This window comes from Aythya marila (genome assembly GCF_965140915.1).
Source record: "Aythya marila genome assembly, chromosome: 5".
NCBI lineage: Eukaryota > Metazoa > Chordata > Aves > Anseriformes > Anatidae > Aythya > Aythya marila.
The window spans coordinates 16302843-16329025 of NC_139046.1; the positions used below are offsets into that span (position 1 = coordinate 16302843).

General features: G+C 40.9%; 1 protein-coding gene across 2 annotated transcripts; it reads left to right on the forward strand.

Moving 5' to 3' along the window:
- The first annotated feature begins 11 nt into the window (after nt 1-11).
- On the forward strand, nt 12-25698 carry LGMN (legumain). Of its 2 annotated transcripts, none has more exons than XM_082761620.1 (14): nt 12-146; nt 5408-5589; nt 13265-13362; nt 14261-14342; nt 15352-15437; nt 17267-17342; nt 17645-17707; nt 18605-18671; nt 20352-20470; nt 21126-21215; nt 21902-22099; nt 22829-22999; nt 24122-24189; nt 24942-25698. In XM_082761620.1, exons 2-14 carry the CDS (start codon nt 5452-5454, stop codon nt 24979-24981), a joined length of 1296 nt encoding a protein of 431 aa, XP_082617746.1. In that variant the 5' UTR covers nt 12-146; nt 5408-5451; the 3' UTR covers nt 24982-25698. The 2 variants fall into 2 exon arrangements, with proteins under 2 accessions (XP_082617746.1, XP_082617747.1); XM_082761621.1 differs by lacking the exon at nt 12-146 and adding an exon at nt 831-850.
- The last annotated feature ends 485 nt before the right edge of the window (nt 25699-26183 follow it).

A 26183-nucleotide genomic window follows, 5' to 3' on the forward strand; every position in this document is an offset into this window, starting at 1 on the left:
GGGGCGGGGGCGTCGCGGCCTCTCCCCCGCCCGGCCGCCATTGGCCGGGGCCAGCCCCCGCCCGCCCGCCGCGGCCCGCGGTGGCCTCGGTGCGCCCCGCGCCGCGCCCGCAGCAATCACAGCGCCCGCGGCCCGCAGGCAGCGCGGTAAGAGCGGGCCGGGACCGGGCAGCGGGCGGGGGAAGCCAGAGTGGGGCTTGGGGGTCCGTGTTACGCCGTGGGGGGGGTTCATGGCTCCTAATGATTACTGATTAGCCCCGTAATTAGCGCGGGGCAGCGCGTCGGGGGGCTAGGAGGCGCGTGGGGAGCTGCCGCACCGGGCGGAGCTGCTCGGCTCTGTGCCCAGGGGCTCGGAGTCACCCCGGGAGCGGGTCCGGCATGACGAGTCCTGTATTTTATTTTTGTTTATTTATTTATTTTTTTTCCTCTGGGAAATGGTGCCGCCTCGCTGCTGCTGGGGGAAAGGAGCCCGCACGCAGCGGGATGAGTTCAGCATTGCACTGGGGTGCCTTGATTTAGCGCTGGAAATGCGCTGAGTTCAGAGATAACGCAGGAATCGGTTCTTGCTTTTGCATTGCAAGTGGCTTATACACCTTCTGAAGGTGTATTAACCACTAGACGCATTAGTCCTAATCAATTAAGCTGATTCATGAAGTATTTACATGTGGACTTTGTAAATAATGGTATTGCAACAGAGACTGTAATCTCCATCTCCTTCAAAACGTAGCTTATCAGAGGCTGCGGTCACAAAGACTTCTCCTTCCTCCCCTGGAAGTGTACAAAGAAAATCAGGCGAACTCTGCAGGGCTGAGGCGGTTTCGGTGCTCCAGCCCACGGACCGGACGGCACAAGTAGGTAGCATATTGCTGACAGGGCTCTGCAGGCACCAGGCTCCTGTGAGGAGGGCTGTCACGAGTCACATTGTTTGCAGAAGTCAGCACCTAAATGTTGTGGGGACAGGCTGGGTGCAAGCAGTACCTGGGAAAAGGAATTGTGGCTTGATTCTGAACACTAAAAGGTCATAAAAATGCTTTGAAAATTAAAGGTCATAAGAACAGCAGCTGGGAAAAAAAAAAAAAAAAAAGATTTCCAAGAACTGGAGTGATCAGCTGATCAGCATCAGCTAAGGCTGTTTGTTTTCTCCAGGACTGCTGTTAATTCATATGAAGGGAAAATGTGCATACGGCTTCTCCTCATGCAGCTCTTAGAGGCTGTGCTTGAGCTGTTTGGAGTTTAAGCTACTGGGGTGTCAACATCTCTCTAAACACCAGTGGAAAATACTTTGATCAATGTGAGCTACTTTCTGTAGCGTGAGCTGGTATCTTGCTGCTCTGAGACTTTTGATCTTAGTGGAGCACTTCTCCAAGGAAAGGCTGGGAACACAGCAGGAGCAGGCTGCTGGCCAGCAGAATTATCCTAGCAGACCCGGCTGCTTCCAGAGGTGCTGCTAAGCATCCCTCTGATAGTAAGTCAGGGAAGTGTGCTAGCAATGCGATGCAAAATGGTTAAGGGACCTCAGGGAGGACGTGCAGGTTTTAAGAGGTGAGTGAATTACTCTGGTCACACTGCTTACCGGGGCTGTGCGAACTGTGAGCGTACATACGATGGTCCTGCGTGCATGGGTTGGATGCTGAACCACTGTGTCTGCGAGATGTGCCTTGCTCCTGACATGGTCTCCAAAGCAAGGTTAACTCTTCCACTAGGAACACTAGGAAGAGCTGATGAAATCCTTTCCTATTTCTGGGGGGTTAACCAAAGCTGTAAAATGGTCTTGTGAATTTTCAGTTCTGCCATGCTTGATCAGTTGATCACAATGGATTCAGTTCTGATCATGTTTGTTTTGTGCAGTAAGACTCTTGCTTTGCATGCAGTTAGGATGGCTTGTGACAGATACTTTATTCCTTGCTTTCAAAAAAAAAAAAAAAGGCTGTTTGCGTGCCTGTGGTAAGCTGGTCAGCCAAGCTGGTTTCTCTTCTAATACAACCTGAAGACATAGCATGTGACGGGAACTTTCTCTTCTCAGCTGTGGGTCAAGTACTCTTTCAACACAACCCAGAATGCAATCTTTTTAAATTGCCTGCCTGAGCAATCAAAGGCTTTCTTTCTTTAAACCAAGCAGAAATATGTATTTATTTTTCTCTAGTGTTTGGAAATGAGGAATGAAAGACCTATTCCCACTGCACATGTGTTTAATGGTTAAGCCTATCTTAAAAACTCCTCGAGAAACCTTGGGGAACAGAGCATTTCTTAATTGTGGCTTATTAATGCACTGAGGTGTGTCTAGTGTTTTTTTTTTTTTTTTTTTTTTTTTTTCCTTTCTATTGTTAATACGATTTTATTATAGCAAAGGAAAAAGATAAGTGGGATTATATCATTAGAGACTATAAGAGAGGAGTGTTTTCTATCCTAAGTAATCCGTGACAAAACACGGGTGGCTTTCTAATAACAGTGCAAACATTGCTTGGCACTTTTTTTCCCGTCACTTCTGTATCGTTCCCAACTTCGTGTCAACAGAGATGAGAAATGTGAGGATCTGCGTATCCTTGTGCTGCGTGGGAGGCTGTTCAGTTCCTCATGGAGGGACCGCCTGGGTGGGTTGGTAACCTAGACTTCGTTCCATATTCAGTCTTCATTCATTCCTCTGTGCCATGGGGCTGGCAGCTGGAGTGCCCGTGTCCTGCTCACCTGGGGTCCTGGCAGCAAGAGCTCTGCGTTAGCGTGGTCCAGGCTGTGAATCTATCAGCTGAGACACTCAAACTGTTTCCAGTTCAGCCCATAGCCCTCGGGAGTGTGTTTTCTCTGAAGTCACTCGGTTGCGTGGTGTGCCAGCAGTGGCTGTCCCCATGCGACGGGTGCCTCTGCCGGGCTCTGCCCTCGCACTGTGCTGACCAGTGAGTGGCTGCCAGTGCTGCAGCTTCTCCTGGTACCCACTGAATTTGAGTTTGTGGTTTGCATCTACAAGAACTAAGCCTCATGTGGCAGGATCTCCAGCCCTTCAGTATCACTTGAACTGGTTAGTTCCTCTTTGCACTTCTGTAAGTACGAACGATTTTAGCTGGAGAAGTGAGAAGTTATGCTTTAATTAACATGGAAGAGGTTTCTTCATGTGAAACAAATGCTGAGCTTTGAGGGATCTGTTCGCATGAAACTTGGCTTTATATTCCAGCATGTCAAACTCAGTTAAGATCTCTATGTGTACGGTCTAAAATACATTGATTTTTCTCTTCTTGTCTCCTATTTCAGGAGTTAGGTATCCCTGAAACCGAGTAGTGGGGAGGAATAGGTTTGTTTATCTATGGCATATTTTGGCACTTGACAAAAGTTTTGAACAACTTGATATGACTCTCAGCCGTGATATAGGCAATAGAATAGGTGCCTTTTTTTGTTTGTTTCTGGATGTTGTAAGCACAGCCCATACTCAAGGCAGTTGTTGGTATGTTATCTGAGTCATCGGAAGAAGTGACAAGGTAGACAAGGCAGACTTGGCATACAAATTCTATGGCAGCACCATGACAAGAATTCACAAATGCAGCTAAACATGAGAGATTGTAGTTTTCTATCAAATCACAGGAAATTACTGCTTGTTCCTTCGTGTACATCTAACTGCTGAAGTAGCTAATAATTCAGCAAACCCTGTGTTGTTAAGTTACCAAGTATCGTTCTTGCTCTCAAATCTCCTGCTTGCAGGCAGTGCCAGCAGAGGCTTATTCCAGAAAGATAAGTCTGCTAGAGTCAAACGAGTTTTTGGAAGAAGTGTTGTCACAGCACTTAACAGTTCTTTTTTCCCCTCTCTGTTCTGGAGTTCACTGGTGTGGTAATAGCTCTTCCTGTAGAAAAAACAGTGTGCTGACATGACTTCCTTCACTTTGTGCTAGCTCCATCAAAAAGGAAAACAAAAAAAGTTCAAAAATATGTATAATTTTTTCTTTCCTATTACCACCTGCATTGCTTCTCTTGGTGACGAGGAGATCCAGTCTCAGAAAGAGCCATACTACGTGTTACATGAGCAGCTTTCAGTACACGCAGCCGCTTTGGGAGCGGGCTGGTTACTTCTCTGGTTCAGCCCCGCTTGAAGAGCTGCACATGGATGTTTCTGGCTGTGTGGAGCTGATACTATGTAGTATGGTAACGCAATACTGACTTCGGTACTGTTTAGTTATTTGGCATAGTGGTAGCTTTGGCGTTAGGCTTTCTGATGACACAGTATCGTTGGGGAATTCCCAGTTTTTATTCCAGTAAAAGCCACACTAAGTTGACTATTCCACTCTTACAAAACCTCTTATGTACGTGTGAGCAATGATCAACTTCCAGAATCTGTTTTTGTAACCAGACCAGTATCAAATCCCACACAGGATCATGCAGTTCTTAGGGGGACTTTGCTTTAGGATGGCACGTTGGGTGCAGCAGACTGTGTGACAGGTGAACATAACACTCCTCCCACTCACCCCCAACCAAAAAAGCAAACTTTTTGTTAGATATGGGCAAGTGGTTTGGTTTTGTAGCAAACTTAATCAGACGATTGAGGTGCTCAGGCAGCCGCTTAGTAGGGACGCTACCTGTCCCTCAAGAAAGTCCTCTCAAGAAAGCAGAAAATGCCATTTCTGCCTGGATTCGAAACTCTTCTCTGGCTCTGGTTTTCTGAATTTGGGTTCACAGGCTCAGGCCTTACTCTGTCACTGTGCAGCTTGTGCATACGCTTAACCATTGTGCAAAATAGATGAGAATACTGCTCTTTCATGTGGTACCCGTTCACATTTGCTCTCCACCAGCATAACAGGTTGCACAAATAGCACGAGGCTCTCACAGCCTGCACTTCCCCCCAGCCTCAGCAGCAGGGCTGTATCTTGCGCAAAACAGCACTAAGGGCTGTCCCCACCCTTGCTGGCACTGTGGGTACAGAGAGCTTTTGTGGCCCTCTGACCTTGCACTCCCAAGCAGTTCTCCGTGTCTGTGCATCATTGTGCCCACATCACCAGGGATTTGACTTCATGATAATGGGCTTGTTGCCAGTCAGCAGAAACCAGTAAATTATCCAAGCAGAGAAGACCAAGAGAGCAGTATTACCCTGAAAAAATTTCATCTATGAAATGCTTGATAGTGGTACTTGTCCTGTGTTAGAGATTTTAGTCACTGCCAGCTACTATAGAACAAAACAACCAGAGGGAGCTGAAAGACATGGTTGTACTGTTCAGGATTGCTTTCAGTTAGATTTGAAAGCTGACAGAAAAGTCTTGTAACTAGCAGCAGCTTGGTGCTAAGATCTGACCAGAAATTACACTGTGGGTTGAATTGTCCTTGAAATGTGCATACACAAGAAAGACATCTAGTTGTGGTACTGCTGGTGTTTGCTTTGGGTTTGTTTTTTTTTGACTGATGTCCTCTGATCTACTTCTCTCAAACTTCTTTAGGGGTTTTTTCTTCCTCCCATTTGCGGAATAAATAAAGGAGAGAGATGATATTGGAAGTGGTTGTGCTGCTGGGCTGTGCTCTGGGCATCAGCACCTTCCCCCTGGAAGAACCTGAAGATGGAGGCAAGCACTGGGTTGTGATTGTTGCAGGCTCAAATGGCTGGTACAACTATCGACACCAGGTAAGGACCACTGGTCCCACATGCTGACACTGACCATGCTCCAGAAAATGCCTGCTCTGGGATGTGCAGGGAGATGGTAGCTACCTAGGTTAGCTCAGCCCTTACGTCATTTGGGCAAGTGCTTCCACTTCTGGACTTCCAGGAGTGTGCGGAGTATTCTAAAAGAATAGCAACAAGATTCATGCACAGCCTGCTCTTTTATTGTCATTCTCATCCCCAAAATTACCCTCTGCTTTTCCCTTTACTATATGAATTTATTTGCTTAAGACTTTGTCCAGCCTTTCATCTTCTGAAAAGTTGTCATTAGCAGCAGGAGCTGTACTCTTCCTCTAGTCACACTTCTGTATCTTGGGACATCTGTATCATTTAGGCTAAATATTCCATTTTCATGCTAGAGCATCTGACCCCAACTTGCAGGTGAGTAAGTGATGTCTAGAATTAAACCTCATTTTTGAGAGACATGCATGTTTCTGTCCATTTGATTTCTTATATCCTAACATGAAATATCTCCATTTCTTCTCTGCCAGCAAAAGTCTTGGCTAAGGCTGTATATCTACAGTATGTTTTTGTGGGGTGAAGGACAAGGGTTCTTTTTATCCTGAATCAGTTTGCTCACAGTGTTCTAAGGCAAGCATTTCATGGCTATAGACTTGTGCTGCCACAACAAGGACACTGTGCACTGGGGTGCAGGGTGGAAAGAGGAGAAGAAACAGGAACTCTGAAAATTGATGCTGCTGTCAAAGGCAATGTTGTGGAATTATGGTGTGATTGCGAGTGTCAGGATGGACAGGACTGTGACTTAACTCTGATTAAGTTCAAGGCTTATAATCAGCAGTCAGGAGACTAGTCAGGAGCAGTTTTTTTCCTTTGGGGAATTCTTGGGCAATCCCTTAAACAGATTTCATCTACACTTAAACATGGTCTTTGTTAGATGGGAACATCTTGCTTTCATAGAGAACACAGTCTATTTAATTCTGACTTAAAGCATACATTTGTATGTTTCTAAATGTTAGAAAAATATTTTACTATTGTTAGTTAAGGTGGAACAGACACATTAGTGTACAAAACCAGTATTTTAGAAGTTAGGCTGTAGTAAATGTTCTGGGTACATATATCAAACTGACTTGCTGAACAGTTGAAACTTGCTATGTAATGATTATTTTTAATGCAGCTGCCTGTAAAATATAGAGAGACCTTATCTTCTTCATTTCTGTTGATTGAGAGAGGAAACAAACCTACTATGTGTTCGTTGTGCATGCTGGCTTTTAAATTTATGCCTCTCCTCCTTCTCTGCTCACAGTTGGTTTGGTACTTTCTGTGCAGTAATGAGCATAAAACTTGGTGAACCAGACTGACAACGTTCTCGCACTTGAAGAAGAACCTGTTACTGGCAAATGCTAGCTTAATGTTTGGACAAACTGGCTTTAGGGATTTGGGCAGCTCCTTGAACTGTAACCATTACCAGATAGCCATAAGTGATATATTATTGGCCCCATCATAGACTATTCCTATTGCAAATGAAGTCTGAAGGAAGGTATTTTTAAAGCTGAAATCTCAACAGAAAACAATTGCAAAACCACTAGTGTTGTACTTATCACTGCCCCTCCTGGCATGTCTAAATGTAATTATTCTGAGTTGTGCTTTGGTTGTTGCGTTGCTGTATAATCAGTCTTATTGGCTCACTTCCTCTAGGAGGAGTTAATGCTGCAACATTTGTTCTTAAATAAAATCACTTTTTGGAAGCTGTGGTTCATGAGAATTCCTTTTCTACAGTGGCCCAGGCACAGGGCTTTAAATAGTTCTGCTGGTGGGCCTTCAATAGCAAGTACTTCTGCCAGGTATAAGGAAGTTATGAAGGATGCAAGATGTAACCTTAAGTATTTGTGTCCAGTGCTAAGTCAGTTTCACACCAGCAAATTAACTTCAGAACATGGTCACTTGCTCATAGTTAGGTAGATACTTTGCAGGATTAGAAAATCGAGAATGGGGTTTCTTTGAATACCTTCATTTCTGGAGAGAACATTGACTAGCAATGCAAAATATCTGTAATATTTAAATCCTAGAAACGTCTGTATTTTAACCCCTACCTCTTGTTTCAGGTATAGTATTAGCGTTTGGAACAAAAATTAGGACACCATTAAGAATCCCGTCAAAGCTGTGATATCAGCGCCATAAAATAAGAGAGTCAGCGTGACGGATCCTTCACAATGGGATTGAGCTCCTACTGATCTGCTCTGGGCAAGTCAGTGTGCCTAGCTTCTTACAAAAGAGTTAATTCCCAGGAGGTGCAGTGCGTCAGAAGCCTGTGCTGTCTTGTCTAGCTGCCTCTTTTGGCCAACCTCAGGGGCCGGGCAGGAGTGAGCAGACCTGGCAGGACGGCATACTCTGCGACAGGCCCAGCAGCTGGTCAGGGAACTGTGTATGTGCTACAAAGTGTAAGCTGGAAAAGTGTGTCTGGGGTATCAGAAATTTAGGAAAACTTTTTCCCTGCAAAACTGGCAGAACACTAGATACTTTTGAGGAGAGTTGGACAGAAGAGGAAAGGTACTGCAGAGAACTCAGGAGTTCTTACAGACTTTTAGAAATGTTATGCAGAGTGATCATTAAGGTCTTTGCATGTGTTAGTACTCCCTGCTTTCCAGCTAGGGAAGCAAAAACACTGTGTTTAAATGACGTGTTCTCTGGAACCACAAACCAGACTTGAACTTCCAGTTCTATACTTGATCCATCATGACAGTTGTGCTACAGTAAACATACAAGTTTCAGTAGAATAATAATTTTCAGTAGAGCAATAGTTGTACTAACAGAAAACTATGCAGTGCTTCAGAATTGATGATTTCTTTGCTTCATTCTTTGTAATTCTTCTACTTTTCAAAGGAGAAATTGCAGAAGAAAATACATTGTACTCTAATCCACTTTATCCTCCTGCCCCTGCCTTTCTTCCTCAGAACCTCTCTGATCTAGCCTGCATACAAAAGAATTTGTAGATGTGAATTTTCCCGTAAGTAGATACTCAATGTGACTGTTACTTATTACCAGACCAGACACTATTTCCTAAATGCCACTAAGCACTCATAATATCCCTTTGTAAGTTGAAACCTCAGCTGACACGTATCTGGGTTTCAATTGCTCAGTTCAGCTGTTCGGTGTACAGTTAATACATAGCACTGCATGTATGTATTACACTTAATATTTTGTGAGCTCCAGTTGCTTTGCATGCTGTCTGCACACAGCACAGTCAAAACGTACTCTGCTGCCTTCCGCAGTAGTTACCTGGTGACAGGATGTGTTCGTCTGACTACGCAACCATAAAAGGAGGGGGAGAAGGTTCATTTTTAAAAATGTCTCTAATTTCATACATGAAAATTTTTTGGGAAAGTAGTCCATCATTGAACACTGTACAGACTCCAGCAGCAGTAAGTTTGTAAAGACTGTGCAGACCCTGCAGAAAGTTAGTTTGCACCTGTAACCTCAAGGAATCTGAAACTCCTTCTAAGACTTATCTGTCAGTGGTCAGAATCCGCTGTCAGTGGTGCAAACCTCAAGTGTAGGCAAGATAAGGAAAAAAACCACTGTTTGCACTTATCTATGCTTCAGATTCACACCTTGCAGGGCACTTGTTTTCTGTTTTGGTGCCTAAACTGGGACTGTTTCCACACCAGGATGATCAAAACTTGTCTTTTACAGTTATCTAATCAAGTTCTTAACATAAATGTTAAATGTTTTGTATAGTATACAGTCTAATGTGATAGGCTCCCTGTTATTACAGAGCTAGCCTACATATAGACTTATGCTTGGTGATTCTCCGTTCTTCAGTGTTTTTAGCCATATCTTTAGTATTTTTGATTAGACAAAAACAGTGCTTCTTCTTCTTACTGCTGTGACTGTACCAGCTAACTCCAACCTAAAGTTGGTTTTACAAGTAGATTAAGAGGAGAGACAGACCAATTCTGTCTGGATACCCCAAAAGGCAAAAACGAACAGTGTCAGTGGAAAAGCCTGCTGTGAAATGCAGTCCTACCAAAGGCAGAGCACATACTCAAGGAGGAAAAATAGCTTTAAAAAATCTGGCAAAATTAAAATGCTGAAAATATAAGCTTCTAAATTTGCATACATGGTTTTATTTCTGGTCACTGTTTTTAGTCTTGCACTTAGTGAGCTTTATGGGTCAGGGGTTGTGCTTATGAAGAGTTTTGGGCACAATGAACCAGATCAGTTCCTTAGTTCAGGACAGTCCGTATAAATTCTCTGGTTGTTCAGTTAACGAACATAAAGGATGCCTTGGCTACTCGGCTTCAATTAGGTTTTACTCACTGTGCTTATCAAATTGTAAGTGAAGCTATGGGAAAAGCTTTCCTAAATCCTTAATACAGGTATGGGTTTTGACTGCTTGACTGGTGTTTAAGGGCTGGAATGAAGCATGGCTGACATTTTCAGCCCTGAGCAGAGCAGGCCGATGGGAGGCCTCATGGCGGCCTGCAGCTCCTTCACGAGGGGAGCGGAGGGGCAGGCGCTGAGCTCTGCTCTCTGGGGACAGCGACACGACCCAAGGGAATGGCATGGAGCTGGGACAGGGGAGGGTCAGGCTGGGGGTTAGGGAAAGGTTCTGCACCCAGAGGGTGGTCGGGCACTGGGACAGGCTGCCCAGGGCAGTGATCGTGGCACCAAGCCTGCTGGAGTTCAAGAAGCATTTGCACAACACTCTCAGACCTGTCAAAAAAAAAAAAGTAATTCTGCTCAAAAGCTGTGTCACTGAAATGTTTAAACAGCTTTATGACAGAGGAGAGTGAGGATGGTTGCCTTTTTTTTTGTTGTTGCTGTTGTTTTCTTTTAGAGTTTTCTCCCAGTACCCATTCCAGGATAACAGGGGAGTTCCACCTCTGATCCCTGGGATTTCAAGGTCTAAGAGTTAATTACTGAAGTGAATTTAAGCATAGATCTTACATAGCAATTTGCTGATACAGGAACAGGTTTAGAGGAACTTGGGAATAAAATATCTGAACTGTCCCACTAACAGTTTCCGTTACGACTGGCACCTGGGCTGGGTTGTGCAGGTGCAGCTGTACAGCTATATATACCTTCTCCCTCTTTGCTCTTGCTAACAGGACAGCTGCTACCCACACCAAATCATGACCACAAAATCATGACTTGCGTTTAGTGATGGTTTTATACAGTAAATGTTCATAGCATTCATTTCACTTACAAAATCAACAAGAATAACACCAACTAGAGACCGGGAACAATCTTAGTTGTCTCTTTTAGGGTGGTTTACATGTATAGCCATGTCACAAATACTTCTGGAAGAAACAAGGCTTAAACAGCAATATTTGATAGGCACTTACTGATCAACAGGAAATAGATTCACATATGCCTCCCTACTCTAGCAGCAGGCTGTTTCTATTCTGGTTTTATAGAGATTATTTTTTTTCAGTGTGTGGGAGGAAACAGGACAAGCATATGACCAGCATCAAAGGTGGCTTGTCTGGTCAGCTAACTTTACACACAAAAAGTCATTTGCTCAAAACTATTCTAGCTAAACCAAAGGAATTTTAGCAGCAAAATATATTTTTGCTACTCTAGCCTATGTTGGTGGTACCATTGCATTACCAGTAGGCACAATTCTCTTAGCAGAAGCCTTAAAAGGTTGAGACAAACCCCAAACAGGCATAAGTTAAGGTTGTTGGGAATTCATGTGTTTTCATGCACAGTAGGGAATTTAAATTTACCACCAAGATCTGAGTGAGACAAGACAGTGAGTAAACAGTCAATGAATCAGAAGGAAAAGAAGACACCAAAAAAGGCTGTTGACATTCATTTACAAAGCTGAACTAATTTTGGATACTTTGGTCTTAATTTAGAGTACTTCAGAAGTTCCTGTGGGCCAGGCACGTATCTATGGGAGCACAGACACTTGCCAGTTGAATATGTTGGCATTCTGTCACTATAATAAGCCTCAGCATCTCCTTGTGTTGCCAGCCTGTAGCTCTTTCTGTCAGCCTAACAGAAGCAGTGTACTGTGTCTTGAGGGTGAGAGGAGAGCCGTGATCTCTCTACTCATCAGGCTGTGTAGAGAAGCCCAGATGAGTGTTTTCTACTACTTTGGCCTGGCTTGATTCTGAAAATCAAATATATGTGTAGTCAAATCTGCACTCTAGTGTTTTGTATCACACGGGGTACCCTTATAACTGGGTTTAACCTCTGCCTTTGACTTGTCGAGGCAGCAGCTGCCATAGTGCTGTACAAGGAAATGGGGAACTCTGAACAGTGCAGATTGCTTGGGACAGGTGGGAGAAAGCCTAGCCTGACTCACGGAGTAGGACATGGAACGGCTTTCGGAAGGATAGTTTAATGTTCAGGGTTAGTTGCGTGAAGAGATTTTGCTGTGGGAGAGTTCCTTAACAGTGAATGTGCCTCGCCCTTCCCGGAGTCTTGCACAACTGCCAGCTGTTTTTCAGCCACACTTGGGAGATAAAGGATTTTAAAGCGGCAGGATTTTACAGCATCTTTTTAGTTAAACTAGTGGAAATCGCTAATGCACCTAAGTCAACTAAAATTTAGGAGGTCCACATAAGCCACTTTAGTTTGGTGTATGAATTAGCAAACTAGACTAGTTCTGCAGAAGTAAGATTTAAAGCTTACTTCTTGCCTACATTTGGAATTTTTATTTGTTAGGTGAGATTTCTGCTATTAAATCTGCACAGGTTTTCTTGCATCTGGGTTTTGTAGTTCAGGAGTTTAAGTGTGATTGCTGATAACTCGTTCAGTCATTCACAGGCTGCAAGTCTAAAAGAAAAAAAAGTATGTGCTGAGGTCACTATGAATTTAACATTCTGATAGAGGTGCATACTTGACTGTAGTAGTGCTTTAATGAGTATTGCTGTTTCTCTGCCATCAGAAGACAGTTCTATAAAGAAAATGTGCTTATTCATATCCTCTACAGGTCAGAAAAATATCCCGAACAGAAAGCTTGCAATTATGTTTTCCACGGAAATGTTTTCTTGCCCTGAACTTGCTGTGGTGTCACTTTATGAGAAATACATAATTAAAAAGGAATTTTTCCCTAACTAAAATTAAAAACAAAGTTTTGTTTTGTAGTAAAACAAAATTAAAAACAAACCAAAAAAAAACACAACAAACTAAAACCAAATCTTTGCAGAGTTGAGATTGGTAAACTGTACTTGTTTAAGCCAAGGACAGTCTATATTATTCATGCAGGCTTGGTGCAGAACTAATTGAAATTGGTGGAAATCCAACTCCTTCTTCCTCTGCTTTGAATCTGTCTGTCAGTGCACAATGTTTTTGTTTAGATTTCCTTGCAGAATTCAGAACATTGCCGAGAACTTTTTGTTAAATTTTGTTATTTATAACAAGTATCAGTTAACTTCTGGATTCTGTTTAAATAGGAATTTGAAATAGGTAGATGGAGAGATTTTAATCATAGTCTTTGTTATTAATACAGCTATTGGTAGTTAGAGAAAGACATTGAGTTTTGGATTGAACCTGTGCATTTCAGCCCTCTAACAACCCTCAATCTCTTAAATTTGAAATTAAAATACTAGGATGGAGTTTCTTTTGGACAATAGCATGATCTTAGGTTGGCAAACTGTTTCTTCTGTTCTCAAAGGTCCATTAAAGTCTCCATTAAAGCTAGTAATGAAAACCTGCTTACTTCCAGGCAGACGTGTGCCATGCGTACCAGATCGTACACCGAAATGGAATTCCAGATGAACAGATCATTGTCATGATGTATGATGACATTGCAGATAATGATGAGTAAGTGTTGAACATGAACTGGTAACAAATTATGTTTGCTAAAATATGCCATAGTCACCAATATGTTTGAGTTTGTAGTAGTTTTGTAACAGTTTGTTAACAGTAACAGTAACAAACAGTTTTGTAACAGTAGTTTTGGAACAGTTTTTAAAACTGCCTGAGATATGCACAGAGATGTTTTATGCATCAGCACAGTAGGTCTGCTTTGTAACATGCTCTTGAGCTTTTTAAGCCTTTATCCACAGCTCAGCATCTTTGATACTGAGGACTCCAGAGCTCCTTGTCAGTTCGTCATTGTTATGAGAGCAATTGATCTTAGCTCCCAGGCATAACAGTTTTCAGCAGATAACCTAAAAACACAAGCATGGGGAAGCTCAGTGTATGACTGAGCTTCTATTGAAAAGATGTTATCAGATTGAACAAAGAAGTGTATATGTCACATCCTTGGTCACTGTCTAGAGTGTGTTATTGCTTTTGATATAAAACTGTTCACTTACACAGCCTTTAATTCTGAAACAAACTTGAGCAGAAATCAGCAGATTTCATTTGCACAGCAGCAGTGGGAGCAGAGAATAAAGGGCATTAAAGACAAGACTGAAAGCAGGGAAATAATAGTATAACAGACCACCTGCCTGTATCCTCAAATTAATCTACACAATCTGAGGTAGAATACTTGAAGGTACTGTGAGGGCAAAGACACCTAAACTGAGCATCTGTAACTGACTGAAGGGAAAAGCTCTTTGCATTCTGTGTTGACTTAACAACACATGGCACAAGTACGCGTACTGTCTAAGGTAAGCTTGCCAGGCAGGACAGTTTAAATGTTTTTCTAGTTGTTCTGTGGCTGTTGTGTAGTGCATTACTAATTCTTCATATTTATGTCCCTTTAAACTTTCAGGAATCCCACAAAAGGCATTGTCATCAATAGACCTAATGGCACAGATGTGTATGCTGGAGTGCCAAAGGACTATACGAAGGAGGTAGGAATGAAACCCCATTCCCCAGGGAAGCTAAGATTCAGTGTTAGCCAGTGCTCTGGATAAAATCTTTTAGACTGTACCTTGCACACTAAAATGTACATAGTGTAAAATCCCCATCATGCATGATTTGGCATAAAGTTCCGTGTTCATTAGATGAATGTAAACACTAGACGTTTGGAAGTGAAGCAGTGGTCATAAAAGCAAATCCTTACATTGTCTTTCATTCAAAATTGTTATAACTCAATCTGAAGAACAGCTCTTTAAGATGAATTGTTTCATTAAGTCAGAAGACTAATGCAATCACTTGGTGATTTCATGATTTGGTATCTGAGTGAGTCATCAGTGCCTAATGTGCTATTGGTGAATGCAACCCAACAGTTAAGGGTGAGGGTGGAGTGTTAAGTTCAAGATGGGAAACTGTCAGTGAAACTAAAATCAAAATGATTTATTTAGGGATCTTTATTTATTTATTTATTCCACGCCATATCAGTAATACAGTTAAAAGACTAGATCCAGAAATTCTTTTGCCAGTGTAATGTAATGGTAGGGACCTGGATGTAGGGCTGAAGAGATAGGTGAAAGTGGGGCAAGGCAGGAGCTTTTTATTTGGCTTTACTACCAGAACAAAAATCTCGAGAAACTATAAAGATTGAGTTGCATAGTGGCAATAAGACTGTTCTTTTATCCCCAGAAATTTAAGTAGGAACAAAAATGTGGATTTCCAATTATAACTATACAGAATGAGTAAATCTTCATTCTAATACAAAAGCACTTTTCCAGCTTGGCTTGCACTTTTATTTTTATTTTTTTAAGTGCTGAAGTATTGGAACAGGAATTACTTCCAGTATGAACAATACAGGAAACTGAAGAAGTACTGTTCTGAGCATCAAGGGCCAGCTAAACTTGCTATCTGTGCATGGGTTCTAACTTTCAGAAACCATCTTTCTAAATGAAGATGGTGTTCTTGTTTTTATGATCACATTTAATTTAAATCCTCTTAAATTCTTAGGATGTTACTCCAAAGAACTTCCTTGCTGTTCTTAGAGGGGATGCGGAAGCCATGAAAGGCGTGGGATCAGGAAAAGTATTGAAAAGGTAAGAGGAGTTTCATTTAGAAAATAATTGCATGTGTAGTTGTACATCGGCACTGAATTCAGTAAAAGAAGAGCGTAAATTAGAGCCTTTTACAACTCAAGAATGCAGCAATTCCAGGTCATTCACATCAGAGATACAATGGTTCTGGTTTCTGAAACTATCTAGCACCAACAAGCAACTGCTGACATTTGACTGGTATTGAGTCCAATAAGTGAAAATATAAAAAAAATCTTGAGGACAGTGTCAGCTATATTACAATATTTGTCATTTAGATGACAAATGTAAGATGTAAAAGTATGACGTCTATTTTCTAAGGTGTGGTATATTTCTGACAGTACTGCTAGCAGACAGTTATATCATGTTATAATTTTCTATATACACTATTTCCTGTAAAAACTTTAAAATATGAATTTGACCATTTGGAAGAATTAGCCTAAGTAAGTAAAATCGCATAAGTGCCTATTTCATCCAACAGTTCAATTTAGAGACAAAGCAATGAAACAAAATAGAAGAGTACTGCCCTGGCACTGGGGACAATAAAAACAGTGAAGGAGCAGGGCAAGAGTTGAATAAGTTATTGCTCTCAATTGTTTAAACTTCCTCATGAAGAGCTGAGATAGAAAATAATCTATGCAAGTCACATAGGTTAAAAGTTAATAAATCACTGTACGGTTACAAGATTGTTCTTTTCTAGTATCTGCAATGAGCCAAGCAGCAAATATAAAACATTCTTTAGCCTAGTTAAAAAAAAATTACTTGAGAACACACCTCACCTGTAAAACCTTGAAATTATAAGTCAAATAAAGGAGTGGATATGCATAAGGCCAAAGACTCTTAGCTGCTCAGGAAGACAACTTGAACCCAGTTAAAAAAGTCTTAGTTATTTACATTTCACCTTGGCCCAATGTTTTGCACTTACGGTGAAGAGTGAGAGAGAGAAAAATGCCTCCCAGCCTTTGCTAAGCTCTGTTGTGTGAATTTCAGTCAGTGCCCTGACTTCTGCTCTTGGGTGGGGCAAGAACTGTTTTCCTCTGCCTGAAAGCCTTCTAGAGAATCTTCCAGGTGATTTATAAGAAAAATCCCTTTGCAGATCTGGCTGTTAGGACAAGTTCTTAGTATCAGAAACATGATCTTTTTGATTTAGACTGCAATAAAATTCTACTGCAAACAGTGTGCCACGCAGATCTTAGGGCATCCATGCCTCAAAGCATGCAGTGCTCAACCATCTGCAGAGCCAGGTAGGACAAATACCAGTCTAGTGAAATGGGTGAGTTTGTTTATAGATCAGTTCTTTGTGGAGACATAGGGCAATGCTGAGGTGGCTATCTAATGCCATACGGATCACAACAAGGTAGAACATAAATACACATAAGGATCTTATTAAAAGTTTTTATGGTTATCATGTGTTACTGATGCCTTACCATAACTTAGTTATGAAATGATTTCATTTTTACTGAAATGCCCACAGTAAAACAGATTCCTCAGACAAGCATTAAAAAACAGTTGTACTCCTGCCAAGTACCAGCCTCTGCCTGATCAGCAATCAGTTTTCAGTCTGAAACATGAGGTGTAATTGACTGATCCCCCATGCTTGGGGGAATAGCCATATACTCCCGTTTTTATTCCTCCTCCAGATACCCATTTCTTTTCATAAGCATATGAAGTAGTATGTTTTAGGAGGAAAAACTACTACTGAGAGCAGGAGGTGTTTCAGCTGCATTATTTTCAATTTTTGACATGCCTTGGCATTGATAAGCAGACAGTGTTTATGGTGGTAAAAATTAGGTTGGAGGGGTTAGAAAAATTTGTTTGCTATTTTCTCTTTACAGTGGTCCCAAGGATCATGTATTTGTTTATTTCACTGACCATGGAGCTCCAGGACTTCTAGCTTTTCCTGATGACGATGTAAGTATTATGGGGGAGTACTGTGACATTTGTAATAAAAAAAAATATCTTTATGCAATAAAGATGAGGAGCAATACTCTCCTTATTATTCCAGTTTTTTGGGTCATCATTTGGTACCATGACCCATTTTTTCTAGTGGTAAATACTAGAGTGTTGTGTTTCAAAAGTACAAAACTGTAGCTATGTTTAAGGGGAAGGAACAAACGTATCTACAACAGTTGGTAGTTATTACTATTAAATGAATTGTGTGCGCTGAACAGTGGTTTTAATACAAGTTTAATACAAGCCTTCTTATTTTACAGCTTCACGTGAAGGACTTGAATAAGACTATTTGGTACATGTATCATCACAAGAAATACCAAAAGGTAAAGAAGCATATCTTTGTGTGATTAAAAGAGCGGCTGGCATGGAGGAGCGTGGTTTGTCTTCAGTTCCAGTGTCATGTAAAGCACAGGGAATCTGATACTGCACAATTAAACTTGAATTAGGATTTTGAACTTACAGGACTGATCCTCTCCAATTCTTCCCTTTTCACTTTTAGTTCACTGATGCTATTTACAATTGATGCGGCACAGCTGTAGCCCAGACTTTCGATAACGTATATATTCTGACCAGCAGTGGAGAAACAACATCTCTAACTACCGCACCCTCATAATGCATACCTGACTTGTCCTTCCTGTGCTTTGTTCGCTTCAGACTGTGCTCTTGCTACAGGAAGTTTGATATGCCTCATGTTTTTCTTACAGTTACTAATGTAGCTGAAGAGACTGTACCTTTTCTTAGAAAATTCTGTGTGTTTATTTCATCACAAGTTGTTTTAAGCTGAAAAACTAATATCTAGAACATTTTGGTAGCCTTTTTTAAGTAACTTTCTGTGGTAATCTGTCTATTATGGCTGTTGTATTTAGGACCACGTAAGTGGCCATTGGTTCCAGAAATGTACATGTAATAGTGGTACATTGCTGGGTCTAAAGATTGACCATGTTTTTGATTTGTGCTTTCTACATTGGTCATTAGATTCCTATGGATTCTATAGGGATGGTTTGCATATTTTTATTGTGACTGTTTTCCCTTTTCTATATAGTTAGTTCCCAAAAAAGAAAAATGGATCTATTTACTTTAATGTTTTGTTTTTGTAGCATTATGGATAGCTTTTGTTTTGGGAATATCAGGACAGGCCATTTAACTACAGCTGAAAAATACTGAAGGACTTTCATCCATTTGCTCATCGAATTTCTTAAGGTCTCTGATCTGTTTTATAGATGGTGTTTTACATTGAAGCATGTGAGTCTGGATCTATGATGAATCATTTGGCTGATCATATCAATGGTGAGCAATCAGTTAGCTGAATGGACTTAGATTTCTCAGCCTGTCATAGGCAAGACCTAAACAGATACTGTATCAAGGAGAGGTTGTAGGCACTTGCATGTACAGTTCTAGCAGGGATGCACAAGAGTTAGAGAAATAAATGTTTCCCATTTATGAGAAGTTCCTTTTAAAGAACTAACGGAGTCCTAGAAAGACCATGTAGGCTTTCAGTTTCTTGCAAATGAGAAGTTGAAAAAGTACTTCTTTTCAGAAACTACATGGTTGCCCTTAACAGGTAGCACCTGGCTTATACTGACATTTCTCAGCTTCAGCATTGTTTAACAGCAGGGATGAAGTTCCTGCTGATGGTTTCGCTGAGTAGCAAAGGCAACCATGGTATGCAATTGCCAAGCAGTTTGCTACCCTGATTTGGGTGGTAATAGAGGAAGTGCAACAATGATTTTTCAGGGTTTCTTGTCTCTGCTGTAGAGCTGGGAGCTAAGCCTTCATTAGCATGAGGAGTCACAACTCTTTCATGCTCTGCTTCGTGTCTGAGAGACCAGATGCTCTGGCTTTCTCATGGTTTTGAAGCTCTGATTCGAGGGAAGACCCAAGGACATGCCTGTCCGCAGCTTCCTGGGTCTTTTGCCCAGGAGCAGTCTGGCTAGCAGCCACCTGGACTTACAGCTCTGTCAAGAATTTGCAGAAAGTTCACACAGAATGTTTCATAGCAGAGGTTCTTCAAAAATGCTCAGTGAATCAGCATGTTTCAAAGTTTATTCTGTTAGGAATTTCCAGTCTGGTGACTGGTTTTATTGCTAGCTCTACTACTGATTTACAAAGGTGGAAAATTGACAATTCATGTATTAGAATAGGAAGCTGTCTTTGCTGGCCTTCAGCTGTGGCCTGCAAACCTTAACTGGTTACTTAGTAAGCATGTAAAAGATGCTAAGAAAGAGCACTTCACTGCACAGACAGGATTTGAGACTCTTTTTGGCTTTTAAACTGTAGATACCTTCTGAGTGGAAACAACACTGTAGCTATAGGAAAAACATGCACAACTTTTTTCATTCTGGAACTTGGACTTTTCTCCAGTCATGCAAATATGCTATGAGTTGACCTTGGCAAAAAGCCACAATAGCTTTTGTATTAATATCTACAAGGAATTGTTTAAAATATTTGTTGTGAAAGAGAGGACTGGAAATGCTGTGTTTGGGTCAGATCTTGTAGAGGTTCGTTTAGCTTTTCCCTCTGTGTAGAGTGCTATCCTGGAGAGAATATTTCTTAGAAAAAGAATTTTCTAGAATAAAGATGATTTATAGGATTTATTCTAAGCTTGGAAACAAATTCTCATCCTTGTAATTAGGAAAATGTATAGGCTGTCAGTGTGCATTGTCAGGTAGTTCTTTGAAGAGTAGTTTTTGACTGTTTTTTCCCCCAAGAAGTGCATATTCTTGTTTAAATGCTCCAGACCACACGGCAGCAAGGAAGGAGCTCTTAAACAGCACTGACGCTGATGAATGAAATGGCTTATAGGTTTCTCTTCTTCCTGTTATTTAGAAGTAAATGATTGACAACCAAAATCCTTAGGCAAATATATTGTCTGTATATATTATATATTTAGTATATCATAAATCATGGAAGGGTTGGGGTGTTTAAAAATGAAACAAAACCAAAACCTACTTTCCATTGGTCTTACAGTTTATGCAACAACTGCTGCCAATCCCAGGGAGTCTTCTTATGCATGTTATTATGATGATGAAAGGCAGACTTATCTTGGTGACTGGTACAGCGTGAATTGGATGGAAGATTCAGATATGGTAAGTTAGTAGATAAAGTTTCTGCATTTCCATGCGTGAATGTCACTAGCCTTAGAAAAAAAATAAAAGTTCTTTTAAAGGATTTATGAAAATCTTCGTTTTCATGTGAGACTGAAATCAACAAATTGAGTCAATAAAAGTATCTATTTACTATTCAGAACCATATAATCTTTGTTTGGGCAACTAAATGTATTTAAATATATTATTAGTAAGATTAGAAACTGTCTAGCTTCTAGTTTCAAGTTTACATCATCTTAATTTACTAATCCAAGACAACATATCCAAATTTGTTAAACAAATTGGGCCATTCAGTAAGTGGTACCTCTTCATCAGAGCTCCTTACATACTGAACTGTAGCTAACCCACTTGCTAGCATCATGGAAAACAGTGATATTGAAACAAGTCTGGAATTCTTATGTGAGCCCTCTCCCTTCTTGCACATTTTCTGGAAGATTAGGTGCTCACTAAAAGCAATTTGGGAATACCCCATCAAATTTCACTTCCATTTTTACTTCTATGTGTTTCAAAGGTTGTATAGCTCATGCCCTGTACTTCCTTCTACAAGCTGGCACCCAAGACCTTTTCTAGGTTTCCTCACATTTTTATAATAGTTGAATTTAAGTAGTTGTGATTACATGGAAGTTTCTTCATGCAGGAGGATCTAAGAAAAGAAACGCTCCACAAGCAGTTTCAGCTGGTGAAGAAACGCACCAACACCAGCCATGTGATGCAGTATGGAAACAAGGTATGTATGTGAGTGGGCTTCCTGGTCAGATGTATTTTAGAACCTTTTCTGCCCTACACATTTGTCCCTTTAAAAACAATGTAATCTGTTGATTTCGGAAATGAAACTGTTCATCACACACACAGAAAATCACTTAGCATCAAAGAGCTGATGATCCTGATGCTAAAGGAAATTCAGGATACAAGTTGTCCTCCAAGATCTGCCTGTCATTTAACTCTTCACATCAATCAAGTATAAGAAGTGTGGTAGCCACTTCTAGGCATATTGTGAATATTAATGTAATGTTAATAAAACACATTGTTCCCTTGAACGGGAGGAGCTAAGAGGTAATACATCATTTATAATAGTCCTGTTTATTCAATGTGTTTATAGGAATACTTTAAATATTTGTCAAAATACCAGGCTAGTTAACATGACAATATTTTTCCCTTTAGAGATTTGGAAATAAAAGTTCCTAAATATTTGGCAGCCTTGATCTTGGAAAAAGAAAAAACAGAAGAAAAAAACAAAAACAAAAACACAAAACAACATAAAAAAAACCACCACCACCACCATTTCCAACCCTATGAACTGCTTTATTTTTTCTAATAAAACAAGTTTAGAGATTTAGCTTTGCACAGCAAAGCCAAGATGCACTTCCTGCTGGAGTTTCTTGATGGTTTACTTGTTTATTTTCTAACTTTCAGAGTATCTCCTCTATGAAAGTGATGCAGTTTCAGGGCATGGGGAAGAAAGCTGCCCCCATTTCACTGCCACCTGTAGAACACTACGACCTCACACCTAGTCCTGATGTGCCTCTTGCTATCATGAAACGAAAGCTGATGGCTACCAATGACATGTATGAGGCTAGGAAGATTGCTGCAGAGATGAAAACACACCTGGAGGTAAGCAAAGAAAACCAAAACTAAATGAAAAGCAAACAACAAAAACTCCACTACACTACATGTAAGGTCAGATTTATGTCAGTAAAAAGCAATACTAAATAAAAATATAATGTCAATTGTATTTTATTATGTCAATAAAAAGCAAAGTCACACCCCAGAACCGGTGGGATTTCTTCCAGTTTTTGCAATTTGTAACAAAATTACTCTTCAGACTGGTAGCCTCTGTTTGATGGTTTATTCTTCCTTAAAATTCAGGGATCTGTTCCCTGAGGTGTGTTAAGTACTAATTATCAAGACAGATGTAAGGAAATGCAATAGTCAGCCTTACAGCTTGTATTGCCAGGAAATTCCCTATTGCCTTCCATAGAAATTCTTGCTGGGAGGAATTACTCATTGGTATTAGAGGAACTCTTGTCACAGTAGGAGTGAAGTCTTCCAGATCAAAAGCTCCTGCAAAAGTGTAGCCATTATTGGTACTGTCTTCTGGCAGAACTCCAGAAGGAGGATGAGCTATTTTGTGTACCAGGAGTGTGTTCATCTCCCTAGTTTTCTTTTGTATGTTAAGAGACAGATCCAGACGATTGTGCCAAATATAAGAGGCAAAATTGAATCCCTTAAAGATCCCAAGAGTTGAAGGCCAAGAAGGGTTTAATGAGAAATTTAATTCAAAGTCTTCAAATTGGGGCTCAGAAAAAGCATGTTTTAAAGTTCTTCTTGTTTTCTATTCAGGCTAAAGAATTTATCAAGGAATCCATGCGGAAGATCATTACCCTAATAACAGGATCAAGAGAACAGACCAACCAAATTCTGTCAGACAGATCAACCATCAACAATTATGACTGCTACCAGTCAGCGGTGAACCACTTCAAAGCTCATTGCTTCAACTGGCACTCTCCCTTGGTAAGTAAAGTGTTAGATATAACCTGATACACATACTGGTAAAACAAGTAGTCATAAGCAGGTCTGCAAAATGAGCTTTTATTAAAAAGCTAGCTTGGGGCAGTCTTACAGCCTAGTTTTGGAGAAAGGGCGACTGATGTTTTTGGAAGCAGGAAACCACTTCCACCGTGCTTGTAGATGAACATTACTAAAAATACCTTTAGTAAAAAGCAAACAAAAATACTCCCTAATAGGTAAAGGTATCCCTTCAGGAACTCCTTCCTCAGAAATCCCAATATTAACTAAGCCATGTTGTATTTCTGCTTAAAGCATCGCTACTAGTAAAACAGGAACATAGCAGCACCACCACTCTGAATTCACAGTACATTCAGATTTCTCTATTCTGATTGCACATTGCATAGCTCCTTGCAGTAGCCTATCTGATACTATCAAGATATCCATGATACCATGGGGTTGAACTCCCAAGAACAACGTATGTTTTAGGGCTTTTATTACTGTGTATTCTTCCTGGGATCCGAGCTGAGAACCAAATCTTGTTGTGCTAGGCACTGTTTAGCCAAGAATAACAGAGGTCAGTTTCCATTCCAGAAAACCCAACCCCAATGTCAGGCAAGGTAACCTAAGCAGACAGGTAGGATGAATCAGCATCAAAAAAGATTGATTTTAGCAGAAAACAATGGGATTAGCTGCCAGTTGAACGAGATGTAAGTACTATTTGCAAATCAAAAGCAGATGCAATCTCTCAGCTGGAACTTCTAATCAGCAAGGCTGCTAGGAGGTCACACAGCTCTGTTAAACTTTTAGTTCCTCTTTAGTGTTTTGGAAGGGGCGGTTGTTTGATTGGGTTCTTTGTTGGGTTTTTGTTGTGTGTTTTTTTTGAGTGCAATTGGTTAGATAGGTGGGCCCTCCTTAAGGGGTAACATGTAGCAACAGCTGAATTTACCTAATGAAGTTCAAAGAACGAAGTACACAGAAGAAAGATCTGTTTAGTCTAGTACTAGATTGTCAAGACTTGCAAATAAGTGCCTTGAATGTCAATAGCATCTCTGAAGTACTTCCACAACTTAGTTTGCATAAACAATTGCTTGTCATCCTGGTAATTATTAACAACGTTTATTTCAGTATGAGTATGCCCTGAGACAGCTGTATGCCTTGGTCAACGTCTGTGAAGGAGGATACCCCATTGAGAGGTAAGGAGGTTCCCAGGCACTCTGCCTAGTTTTGTCTGTGGCTATTAAAATGCAGAAGCTAATAGGATGATAAAGCCTAACGCTACTGGCTTCTCATGTATTCTCTCCTCTGTTGACCATTCTGTTAATAAAGTTCTGACTCTAAAGCTATGAATGCTAATTTTGGAAGCCACGTCATTGTTATTCCCTCCCACTCATAAGCCTTTCCCCCCAGTAAGCCTTTAATTTCCTTGTTGGAAACCCTCAGGTGAATTTAAAGCCAGTCAGAGGATCCCACTGCATGGTATAACTTCAAAATAGCATGACTGATGGGTTGTACAGGATATGGGTGTTGCCCTGCAACTTCTGTACAATGTCACAGTGAAAATGAGTTGGGAATTGCTGTGTTTTCTCCTATGCCCCCTCAGCTGCTGACTCAGAAGACCACAGCACTTCTGGGTCCTCATCCTGTAGCAGGAAAACAGGAAAATAAGGGTCCAGGCTGAAGTGCTGTGGTAGCAGCAAGGGAAGCATGGTGTTGAAATTCTGATTCGGGAGGGTGTAGCTCATGTGAGGGGACGGGAACCTCGTGAGTCACGCAAGCAGAAGAAAAGGGAGGGAGAAAATCAGAGGGGTAGGGAATGGGAGGGAGGAATGGTAGTTTAGGCAGTGAACACGCAACCCAGAAGGCGAGGAGCTGTTTTGCCAGTCAGTTTGGGAAACAATTTGAGAGAGCCTGAAAAGATTCTCACTATTACTGTTCTCTGTTGCAGAATACACTTGGCCATGGATCAAGTGTGCCGTGGATATTGATGGAAACAGCAGCCTTGTAGTGTAACCCTTACTGCAAGTGGTAACTTCTCATAACTGCAATAATCCAGACTTCACATGCATGTACCACGAAGAGTCAGCCACTGTCCTGGAGCTGTGCTGGGAGCTGAGGCCACACGCAGTACGGCACTTGTCAGCGCTCTCCCCCGCATCCCCACCTGCCGCCAGCCCGGTGGTTTGGCAGAGCCTTTTGTCAGACCACGCGGAGCTTCAAGATGGATGATTTCTTTTGAAGTGTAATGCTCTAAGAATCTCTGGATGAACACTACAAGTCACCAACAGTGATTTGAATTCCATGTGAAATTTAAACATTGACTTAAATTTTGGGGAAAAAAATGTATACTGTTGCTAAGCATTACTTTTTTTTTTTTTTTTTAACAATGTTAATGAATTCATTACAGTGACTAATTTACAGTTTGAGTGAAGAAACCAAAGTTTGTTCTTTAAGCTTTAACTCCTTAACAGTTTAAAGAAGTGTGTTGCATTCAAGAACTATCAAATGTTAACAGCGCAGTTCAACTGGGAATAGCAAGAACCTTTTTGGGTAGAAAGCATTGTTTCCCAAAGAAAAACCACAAGTATCTAATGCTGTAAATAGAGTGCCAGTATGCTAGAATTAAATGCATTTACACACAAACCTCATACAGTTCAGGAATTGTCTGTGAATAAAAATAAAGTTGGCAGTTTCATCAACCTACAGGGCAATAGTGTTGGGCATCTTCTTTCCTGAAAATGAACGAGAGCTATTTCTTTTTGTGACACCGTACTAAAAGGTTATTTAGCCCTTGTAAAACTTTTTTGAGATAAATTGTACAAACAAAGCAAAACATAATTAAAAACAGAAATCCCAAACCACATTTGAAGGCAGTACTCCTTAGAGGTGGCTCTGTGTGTAACAAGCAGGGGAACAAATTAGAAATTATGAGGTGCTTCAAAAGGATGCAGAAATATTTGAGGGATCTTTCCAGAGTGTGTTAAAATGCACAAAATTACCTCATCTTCATGGAAAAAGAACAGGCTTTGGGTAAAACTAAACCAGTATTTGCAAGATGGTGAGAATTGCGGGTAGCTCCACTCAGGAGTTGAGGGGCAGAGGAGGAGAAGCTAAAGTTACACTTATGTAAAGAAGAACCAGATAAAACCAAGAGTATTGGCACTTTCAGCTGTTTACTGAGTAAGTGAAC